Source organism: Tribolium castaneum, chromosome 7 (genome assembly GCF_031307605.1).
Source record: "Tribolium castaneum strain GA2 chromosome 7, icTriCast1.1, whole genome shotgun sequence".
Taxonomy (NCBI): Eukaryota; Metazoa; Arthropoda; class Insecta; order Coleoptera; family Tenebrionidae; genus Tribolium; species Tribolium castaneum.
The window spans coordinates 9,057,488-9,069,342 of NC_087400.1; the positions used below are offsets into that span (position 1 = coordinate 9,057,488).

The window sequence follows — 11,855 nt, forward strand, 5'->3', positions numbered from 1 at the left end:
TATTTTTAGAATTATGTAACGCAAACTTGAGTGGTTTCAGAATTTTATGTAGTTTAATTATTAATCTGTAAATCTAAAAATATCTTTATCTATCTTACAGGTGCAGTTTTTTAGGTACATTATACCACTGTTTTCGGTGAGAGAAAAAGCTGTTTTTCTACTCACAAGTCAGTATATCTGACAGCTTTATCTCTCTTGTGATAGAAATTTGATTTTTCTCACCGAAAACAATGGTATAATGTACAATGGTATAAGATAAAATAAGATAAGATAAGATAAAATGTTGTATATCACACGTAATCGAAATGCCATTATAAAGCTCGTGACAAGTGTCCCACTAAATTAAAGAAAGCACTGATCACAATTTAAACTTTAGACTTTGTAGAAGAATATATAGCCTATAAATAAGTTTCAAAAATGTTACTTAAAACAGTTGTAAAAAACACTGAAAAAAATGGCTGAAATTCGACACTTTAGCTCCCTAAATCGTAGTCATAAAAATATTTTTTTGCAACCCATTGTTTTGAATATTATACAGACTGATCCATAAAATCTGCGTCTGTTGGCAACATAATTCACCAATCTTGTGGGGTTGTTCGTGAAATAATTTATTGTCAAGGAAAACTGTACCAGGTTGCAGTGTGTCAAATTATGAACAAAAATATTTTCAGATCTGTTGCCAACAGACTCAGTTTCTCTGGATCAATCTATATTTGATAAAAAATAAGTTTCATTCCGTAAGCAGATTAATTATGGTACAAGTACGTTATAAATAAAGAAAATAAATCACGAGAAAAAATTAAAACTGCTTAGAACCTTGAGTTTTTATTATCAATCATTTTAAAATAAGATGTTTTAGTTTTTAGCATTATTAATGTGTGTACTTTTCCGTGTGATTTTTTTGTGTGCTTTTTTCTTTGTGCGCTTTTTTCCTTGTGCGCTTTATTCCTTGTGCGCGTTATTCCTTGTGCGCTTTTTTCCTTGTGCGCTTTTTTCTGTGCGCTTATTTCCGGTGCGCTTATTTCCTGGGCGCATATTTCCGGTCACCCATTAACATAGCTTATTTTTATAATTTCACATTTTCTACATTAATAACCGTTCACAAAATTTCTTGATTATTGACACCTTTTATGTGAAATAATTTTGCCATGGCCAACTACTTTCAAATATTTTTAATATATTTTTTATCAAAAGTATATAAAAATATGAAGCTGTATTTGTATTGCTTTCAGTTCAGAAAATAATAAGCTTTTCAAAAATGTCATAGCCAACTATGATTCCTATTTAAAAAATACAACTTTATAGCATTACAGCTAAAAGAATGATTAAAAAAAGTCACGTATAACATTATTAGATTCTCTGTAAAAATATATAGACTGTTCCACTTAAAAAAATCTAACTTTGGTTCACCACCCTGTATACAACACCCTGTATATAATAAAAATATTTTTAGTTTCTGTACTATAAGGTCGATCTATTGTATAATAAAAACATTTTAAAAGCAAAAAAGTTGTGGACGGAGTACACACCCCTGGGTCACCTTGTATTTAATTCTTCTTTACTTGCTCATTTCTAGACCCTCTAAATCGAAACGACCCCGAAGAGTGCTGCCACAGACCGCCCCACCTTAAACACCCCTACTGTAACGAAATAATCATCCCCGAAGACGATTACTTCTACCGATTATTCAACGTAAAATGCTTGGACTTTGTTCGTGCTTTCCCGGCCGCTAGACCTGGTTGTAGACTCGGTTCCCGAGTTCCATACAACACTTTAACTGGTGTTCTCGACGGTAACACCGTATACGGAGTTACGGAAAAATTCGCACGGAAATTAAGAACCGGATACGGTGGTCTTCTCCGAATGAACCCAGCCTTTGAAGAGTACGGACTTAAAGACTTGCTCCCTCTCAAGCTAGACATCCCTGATGAAGGGTGCACTAGACCCAATAGCACCATGTACTGCTTTGAAGCCGGTGAAATTCGAGTGAACGAGCAGTTGGTGCTCACTTGTATGCACACTCTGATGGCTCGTGAGCACAACCGAATTGCCAAAGGTTTGGCTCAGGTTAATCCTCACTGGGATGACGAAACGCTGTTCCAAGTAATGAGCAATTAAAGAAATTATCGATTAGTTGTTATTTAATGTTGTTTTTTCAGGAAGCTCGTCGCATTAACATTGCCGAAATTCAACACATTACTTACAACGAGTTTCTTCCGATTCTTTTGGGCAAAGATGTGATGGCTAAGTTTGGTTTGCTGTTGCAGAAAGACGGTTATTGGGATGGTTATGATCATAATGTTAATCCGAATGTGATTGATGCGTTCGCAGCTGCGGCTTACAGATTTGGGCACTCGCTTCTTCCAACGGCTGTGGAAAGGTGGAGCAAGGCACACAAATTTATTGGTGAGTCGATTTTCTAAGAAATACCACCAATCACTATTTTCTGTCTTTTAAAATACCCATCCATTTTTTTACAATGTGATTCCAAAGAAAACGAAATTAAGCGAAAGACTTTTTAACCGCAGATCCCTAGATTATTTATAATGCAGTGAATCGATTTTTGGTTCTGAGATACAATGTGTTCAAAAATGGTTGTTCATCAAGTCACCTATGAAAGTGGAATGTAATGTGTAGCTTAATTTCAATTATAAATGCTATAAAGTGACAGATCCGTCAAAATAATGGAAAACGGCTTGGAATCCAAGAACGAAAAAAACAAAAATTACGGAAATATAAAACAGAAATCAAGAGAAATTCTACACTTGACACAACTTTGCTGGAAAATGCACAATAATAAGTAAAAAGCTAGTTCAAAGATTTGACAGAAATAACAGTACTCAGTAACAACAATAGTCATTTGGATGAAGCAGAACATTGAATTTGATTTCCATAGTCGACTTGATGAACAATCATTTTTGAACACAAATCCGCAAAAATTCAAAATAATTTTTGTGGCAAAATCCATGTTACTTGTACAAGTTATTTTGACAGAAATATCGTGAGAAAATAACCACTATCTACTTTCCACTAAAAGACATTACTTCTTTTTGAAAAATAGTTTCCTCTATTCATAAATTATTTAGACATTTTTTCCGCTGCATTTCAAAATTTGTTTTTTTGAATTTTCTTTCGAAAAATTATTTTCTACAGTGTAACTTGAGATTCAATTTTGATAATTTTTACACAAAATACAATCACTGGAAAGATTTTTTGACTGTTAAAAAATTATAGAAAAAACAAACACTTCTTTTGGTGCTATATTTTTTTTTCAGAAAAATACTTTTCAGTGTGATTCATAAAAAATAAAATTAACGCGAAATTAACCCAAAGACTTTTTAAACAGCAAAACAATCCTGAAAAACAAATACTCGTTCTGGTCCTAGATTTTCTTTTATAGCCGAAGAAGTCCAAATTTTTTTTATGCTTCCAGTGAATTGATTTTGGGAAAACTTAATTTTTGTTCTTGAGACACTAATGTCTTTATTCTTTATGCCAAGAAATTATGAGAAAACAATGGACCTTATAAATAAAATTGTGTAAATGCTTTTATGTATGAGTATTGAGTAATAATGGAAGTACATACTTCGATGCGTTCAAAAAGTCTTTAGATCAACTCTTGCTGTGGAATTTAGATTGACAGATTTTTATTATCTTTGATAGATTATCGTTTATTCTGTTGAATTGTCAAACGCGCTACTTGCGATTTTCTACAACGCCAGTATTTTTGTATGTAGTAATTGGAAGATTTCAACATACGTTCAAAATTTCACAGCAAGCGATGCATTTGCTTTATTTTATTCACTTTATTTTCAGAATACTCTCGGCGTTAAAGCAAACAATCGCTAAAAATGCTTTTACTTTTAGTAAAAGCTTATATGTACCATTTTTACTCATACATTTTAGAGCACTTACTTGAAGTAAAAGCATTTACTCAATTTTATTCATACAGCCTATTGGCTTGTGGCTCTAATCATTGTTACTTTTTTAACTTAAAAAAAATTGAAAAAACTAGTCGATCAAGGTGGTAATTTAAAATATAGTTAAAATATCCTGGAAAAGCAAAGACTTTTGTCCTAGGTTCTTTTTTCTTTAAATATCCATCGCTTAGTTTTTGATAATTCTCACAGAAAATAGAAAGTTCAATAAAAGCTTAAAACTCAATGTTGTTATTTTTAGTCAGACAAAAGGCATTTCATTTTTTAAAGAATCTATTTTATTTTTCAGACACAGTCAAAGGCACAACATTTTTAGTGATGCTAATAAATTATAAGAAAACAATCAATTTTTTTCGAAAAATATCCGTTACAGCTGGGTTACAGCTAACAATTTCTTTGTGATTACTAATGATTAGTAATTAGGTTATTTTGATTATTTTGTTATTGTGTTTCTTATTCATATTATCGACATGCTAGTCTTAAAATTTTGCGAAAGTTTCTGCTTAAAAAAATTTTCTCGCGTTATTTGCGCATCCAGAACAGGAATACAGAAAAGGAATAGCAATGCGTTGAATAGGGAATGTAATAGGTTCATATTAAAAACATTTAAAAAGGGCTGGTTTATAGAAAGCTCTGTTAAAATTTAATTCGTTGTTAAATGTTAACAACGCGAATGGACCAATCAAATTTGTTCAATTTGATCATATGATCTGTTAATGACGCATTTAGTTGCGGATTAATTTAATTGACGCTTCTATAAACCGACCCGCGACAAAATAACCCTGACCAAAATAGCCCACCTACAAAATAGCTCATTCCAACCACCGTTGAACGATGCGTAAAATTGTATGCAATTAATAAATCGACTAAAAAAATGTTCTTAATTTTATATGGTGAAAACAAATTAATTAAAAATTTTAAAAATTAGACAAGAATTTGTAGTTCTTGGTAAGTTAAAATAAAAATTTACACTTTTGATAATGACGCTTAACATTGTTCATTGATAATTTTAAAACCTTTAAACAGTTATGAAGTATGATTAATAAAAATGTCTTAATATATCTAAAAAGTTTAATTCAAATGATAAACAAAAGACTATTACTGTTGGGCAGATTATAAGTATTTTAATATTTTTTTAAATTTTGATCTAGCTATCCATGATAGTTTCACCAGCAGTAAAACGAATTGCATAAATAACTTCGAAATCGCTTTATCTTTCAATATGTACAAAATGTTCATGGAAGAACATAAAAAATGTATGTTGGAATCTTATTTCCGTAATAGACTTCGGGTTAATGTAACTGTCAATACTGTCATGGATAACTAGATCAAAATATTAGAAAATCACATGGTACATCCTTGGTGGACATTTATTATTTTATTATTTTTTATATTGATTTATATTTATTTTTTATTATTTTCTAGTGTTTTTATAATTATGTACTATTTTGTATGTACCTTACTATATAATTTGTGGACATTTATAATTTTATTTTTTTTTTTATTGTTTTATTAGTCCATACTATTACTTTCATACATATTTTGCATTCCTTTTTAACACACTGTATTTCAGTGGTGGGCTATTTTGTCAGGGCTACGTTAAAATTTTGTCACACAAAAATAGTAAATTTTTCCTTCATACTGTGATTTTCGTTCTCGTTTCCTCTACTTGAAATTGTAAGTCAAGTTTTTCGTCTATTCCAGCCTCCAAACGTCTCTCTGATTTAATCCGTCGCCCCTACGACTTATACCGTGCCGGCGTCTTCGACGAGTACCTCATGGGTCTGATGAACCAAGTGGCCCAAGCCATGGACGACTCCATCACCCAAGAGGTGACCAACCATCTGTTCAAAAAAGTCGGCGCTCGGTTCGGTATGGACTTGGTCAGTCTCAACATGCAAAGAGGCCGCGAATTCGGCATTCCGGGCTACATGGAATTCCGGAAATTCTGCGGCCTGCCCGGAGCCAGCAACTTTGACGAATTGTTCGGTTCCATGCCCAACGAAACTGTCCGGAAATACTCGACCATTTTTGAGTAAGTTGCACACTATACAGGGTGGCCCAGCTCAGCTCCCATCTTCTGTAGTTCTGTCATTAGTAAAGTTGGATTTTTGATATTTTGTAGACGTTATTTATACTCTAGAACGTATTTTAGGAATATATTTTTGATTATACAAAGTGTCTCAAAAAAGTATGACGTCATAATAATGTTTTTTAATGTCATGCTATTATTTTTTAGTGCTCATTAAGACGTCTTGCTTCTTACATGACTACCGCACTTGAATTGTTTAGCGAAAGAAATAAAATAATTAATTTATTAGTTGGAAAGTCTCATAGAATATACAGTTTAAAACATTAAAAACAAAAGTTGGCTTGATTCTGGGTTTTTGTCCAAAGTCAACAGTTTACAAAATACAACGTTTATTAATTTATTTATTAATAGACGTAGAAGTTAAGAGTTGATGAAAATTTTTTCAAAAAATGAGTACAGGTTATTCAGAATTAAATTAATCGTAAATTAAAAATTCATTGCGTTTAAATCGGATTTTGAGAGTAAGTCATTGCTTTAATTTCAAACAAATAAAAGAAGATAAATGTAAAATGGAAAGACTCTTGCACATTACAATGCAGGGTGTTTCGAGTAAAAAACTAACAAGTCGAGGGTGTATTTGATAAAAACATCGTTTATTATAAAACAATGTAATAATAAATAATAAAATTAATTGTAAAAGTTTAAATAATGAAATTATTATTCTTTTTCATATTAACGGTCGGTTTACAGAAAGCGGAATTAAAGTTTAATTTAGAATTAAACTAATTCCACATTAAGTTGCCATTTAAATTGCATTGACAAATGTCAAGTTGATCTCGAAATTAGTCACGAAATGATTAAGAAATGCCTCGGAAGTACTGGTTATTGTCGTTCCCAAAAGAAATGAATTTTCTTTGCAAATATAATCAAAATTTAATAGTTTATGACCACTTCAAGAGGTACCAATCGTTTGGGGAATCCACAAGGGACTTTCTATTTTACCTACAGTTCTTCACTTATTTGCTTCATTTTAAAAACCATCAAATTCAAATATACACATAGTTGTTAATTGTTTAAAGTATGACAAACTACTGTTTAATTTTTTAAACTATATAAGAATTATCATAAAAATTGAGGTAGTGTTGTTTTTACTGTTTACTTAATTTATTTTATTTACTCCTGAACTACGTGTTTCATTTTCAAATTTCCTCAAAGGGATGAATATTTATTGGAATCAAAAAAACTAATGCAAAATCGGTGGGTAGACAAGTTTGGGATGAGTCATGGGGTCCTAATATTACCAGTGTTAATTCTGAGCACCCTAAGGCGGTGCCATAAAATTTTGGTATATTGTAAACGAATCTTTTTTTCATCACATTAAAACCAGGTTCAATTCCGAATAAGGCCTGTAAAACAATTTTAATCTAGGGTGGATTTTACAATTGTCAGATAAACTCCGAATAAGTTATTCCTTGTATAATTACTATGGTTACAATTGTTACAACAATCTATTTTTCAAAATTTATCCCCAGGATAAAGTTATTCGTCGATTGTAAAATCCGCCTTTAATAGAAAATTCTATAAAAATTGCCATCATAGGGCGTAATTCTAACTTTATTAATTTCGCTAACAAGTTGTTTTCAATAGAATAAACTTTATAATAAATTATAATTATAGTAAAATTAATACATATCTATGATACCATAACATTGACAAACACGTGATGAACACGCAAGAGTTTCTCCGTTTTATACTTTTTTTCTATTTTACCTACTATTCTTCTCTCATTTGCTTCATATTAAAAACCATCAAATCCAAATATACAAATAGTTGTTAATTGTTTAAAATACTACAAACTACTGTATGATTTTTTAAATTAAAGTTACCATAAAAATTGAGGTAGCATTGTCTTTACTATTTACTTATTATTCGAGAGCTTTATTTACTAGTAAACAGCCCTTAGATAAAGGATTCAATAGAATTTGGTAAGATTTTTCTCAGAAAACGTTGATAGGTTCAACCATGTCCCCAGGCCACTTGTTTCCATTCAGGAATAAAAGTTTCCATTCAATAGTCAGATAGATCATGCATTTTAAATGACAACTTAATGTGGAGTTAGTTTAATTCTGAATTAAACTTTAATTTTACATTTGGTAAACCGACCGTTAATATTGAAAAAAATAATAATTTCATTATTTTGTAAATTTCTACAATTAATTTTATTATTTATTATTACATTACGTCTTGAAAAGGTCAGACTTATAAATTAAGTTTGTTTGATTTAAATTACTACAGGGTGCTTACAATTTATTTTCAAACTCTTAAAACTTTAGAGCCTTTTTCTATTTCAAATGGCAACCCTGTTTATTTTTATACCATTTGATGGGAAATTAAAATAGGAACATTTTTTTGAATTACAACTCCAACATAAATCCGAGAGTTATTAGAATTATTTGCCAACAACTTTGTTTGGGACACTGTGTATAATCGAAAATATTTTCTTGAAATACGTCCTAGAGTATAAATAACGTCTACAAAATATCAAAAGTCCAACTTAACTAATAACTGAGCAACAGAAGACGGAAGCTGAGCTGGGCCACCCTGTACTTTCGAGTCAGTTTGAGCTAAATGTCGGTTTAGGCACCCGAGTGATGTCGATTTGTGGTCGGGCGGAGTCTCCGAACGCCCCCTTCCTGGAAGCATGTTAGGGCCCACTTTTGCCTGCATTATCGCCACCCAGTTTAGTTACTCGAGGCGAGGTGACCGCTTCTGGTTAGTATTTTTGGCTTAGTTTGAATTATTCATTGTTTAAAAAATCATTTTCAGGTATGAACTTCCAAACCAACCCTCATCTTTCACCCCTGAACAACTCCACGAAGTCAGGAAAGCCAGATTGGCTCGTATTATATGTGACAACACCGATTTGATTGACACCATACAGTTGTACCCAATGGTGTTGCCGGACCATGAAATGTAATGTTTTTTTCTTTTTTAAAGATTTTATTAATCACTTGTTTGAATGTTTCTACTTTATGAATTAAATTTGAGAGGGTTACGGTTACCCAAATGAATTGAAATTTTACATATGTATGCAAAAACATGTTTTTGTAATTTTTTTTCAAACGTCGCAACAAATTTTGCAACATTACCATTTTATTGAATAAAGTAGCAACTTTTGCCACAAAAATTACCTAAAAAAAATCAATTAAGTATTACATTAATTTCATTTTTGATGTTTATTGTAAAGGCACAAGTATTTTTTTTATATTTACTAACACTTTCATGACGTATTTGAGTGGTAACTCTTACTAAATTATTATTTTTTGCAAACCTTTGCATATAAAGCCTAATTATCGCTCCTAATAATACAGGGTGATTATTTTAGGATCTGTACATTATAAACTTTTTAACTATTAATGAAACTAGAGATTTAAAATTTTGTACATAACCCAAATCCGCAATTCTGAGTTCAACTAAATTATTCTCAAGATGGCTGAACGTCAGAATAACTATGAAAAATTGGCGCCAACTTTGGAATTTTAAAAGTTAACCACTTATTTTTATTGCATTTTTGGTCTCTTCACACTGCGCAAAATGTATGCTAGTTGTTAGTACAGTCACAATCAAAAAGAATGGCACCCCTAAAAGCGCAGCCGCAAATTATTTCGATGACATACGGCTAATGTGTATGTTTTACTTTCTTATAAACTAGCAGGACAGTTTGTAAACTAACCTGTTTGTTGAAATTAATTACCTTAAGTATTTTAATCGGATTTTTGAAATCTAGCCCGGATGGTTGGGGTCTCATTCTTTTTGATCGTAAATGTACATCTAACATAGTTTTTGACATGTATAAATTTTTTGCCGGAGTTTTCATTTGCATTCAAAACAGCACAGCTCTTGAACTCTTTACAATAAGTAAATAATTTATTTTGCATTAGATAACCGAAGTTTCGAACATCCTTCTGAAATTTTAAAAATTGTTCACTGACAATTTTCAAGGCTACTAGGATTTTTTTTAAATGATGTTCGAAAAATGATTATAACACTTCTCCTAATGAAGCGATATTGTCTTTTCAATGTTTCAACATATTCTATATCCAATATCTATCACTTACAGCTTTTGAATTAATCGCAAAAAACGAAATTTTAGCTCATTATTTCTATTTTTAATAGAGTAAACTTTCGAAAAATACGATAAAGTTGTGTTATTCATTAAAAAAAATGTTTGATTTGCCTATTACTTTCATCCAAGAAGTTTAAAATATGATAGTTGACTGATTGGATTAAGTTAATTCACTAAATTATAATAAACCGTAGTTAAATATCATTGTAAAACTGCTTATTCGATAATAAATCAGCTAAAAACTACATGAAGTGTTGACATTTGACAGTTGTTGACTATTTTGCAAAGCCTGCTTGATTAACGATGAAATGTACGAAGTAAAATCCGTTTTTTGTGATTATTTTAAAAATTGAGTAAGAGACGCATACATATAGGACGTATTAATAAAAGTCACCATAAATGTCGATGTTCTTTCGATTACCGTTAAGAAAATAAGGTCATACCTTTTGGAAAAACTAAGTTATACCATCATTTAAAAAAATCATACTAGCCTTGAATTTTAACAGTTGGCAATTTTGAAAATTTTGGAAGGCTCCACAACCATTTATTTATCAAATACAGAAAAAAAAAAGATATTTTAAATAAACCTCAGCAAATAAAAATTTTGACAAAATAGTGACATATGTCAGTCACTATGATAGGCAAGTACCAACAACTTGGGGGAATTTTACTCAGCTTGAGAAGGTGAATTCAAATATGCAATAAAAATGTTTAGTTACTATTTTAAATTTCAAACTTGGCGCCAATTTCTTGTACTTACAAAAATTCAGCCATTTTGAAAATAATTTAATTAAACTCGGAATGGTCGATTTAAGTTATGTACAAAATTTCAAAGCCGTAATTACATTGGAAGTTGAAAAGTTTTTAATGTAGGCTCTAAATGAACCAACCTGTATAGTCCACTATTATTTAAACAAAAAAATACGAAAAAATAAGAAATGTGTTAATTACTCTCTTTTTTAATTTTTACTTTTTGTCATTTTTTTAAATATTAATTAATTCTTAATTTTTTTAGTAACCCGAGGGTCCCGTGCCGAAGTGGAGTGATCCCGAGCATAGATTTCAGCAAATGGGCCGAATTCCCGCACGCAGGCTTCAATTCTTTTGACCACGTGTTAGGAAAAAAATAATTAATTGAAATTAACTTTATGTACAGATGCCATTGTATTATTTATTTTAAAATATGCCAAGTGATAATCTTGAAAGCAAATCCACGAACTCACAATCCGACAAGTTGCATTAAAATTCGTGAAACTGATGGCTAAATAATTTTGCAACTTGTTAGAACGGTTCTTATAAATTATTGAAATTTGCTTCTGAGATTGTCGGTAGATAAGGAACCATTTTTCAGTCAAAACTTACATCAAAACATTTTATTTGTAAATAGGTCGTTTGCTAGGTCATGCTATTGTTTCGTTGTATTGTGACACCCATTATATTTATATACGAGTATTTTTTGTATAAATAATTAATTGCATGAGTATTCTCACTTAATTTTCTACCTCCAAAACCGACTCAACCTATTCTATTTTTCTTCTTTTTGTAACAGATGATGTGGAATGTATACCATAGGATTAATGCGCGGATTTATTTAGTCAGACAAACTTATCTAGTACTTAACACTGTCAACAAAGTACACGCACACTATACTTAAAAGAAAAAACATTAAAATTGATTTTTGTACATATTGTTGTAGTAATTTATTGAAAACTCATGTGTATATGTGTCTATATATTAATATATTTTTAGATAAACCACT

The 11,855-nt window shown here is 30.8% G+C and overlaps 1 protein-coding gene across 1 annotated transcript in view; it reads left to right on the plus strand.

Moving 5' to 3' along the window:
• cysu (Curly Su) overlaps window positions 1-11,853 on the plus strand; it is a 63,753-nt gene extending 51,900 nt beyond the window's left edge. Inside the window, exons 7-12 of the mRNA XM_008200360.3 lie at window positions 1,577-2,103; window positions 2,160-2,406; window positions 5,643-5,973; window positions 8,611-8,742; window positions 8,797-8,943; window positions 11,112-11,853. Of these exons, the coding sequence (XP_008198582.2) occupies window positions 1,577-2,103; window positions 2,160-2,406; window positions 5,643-5,973; window positions 8,611-8,742; window positions 8,797-8,943; window positions 11,112-11,226 (1,499 nt within the window). The 3' untranslated portion in view covers window positions 11,227-11,853. The remainder of the gene's footprint in view (window positions 1-1,576; window positions 2,104-2,159; window positions 2,407-5,642; window positions 5,974-8,610; window positions 8,743-8,796; window positions 8,944-11,111) is intronic.
• Window positions 11,854-11,855: the final 2 nt, after the last annotated feature.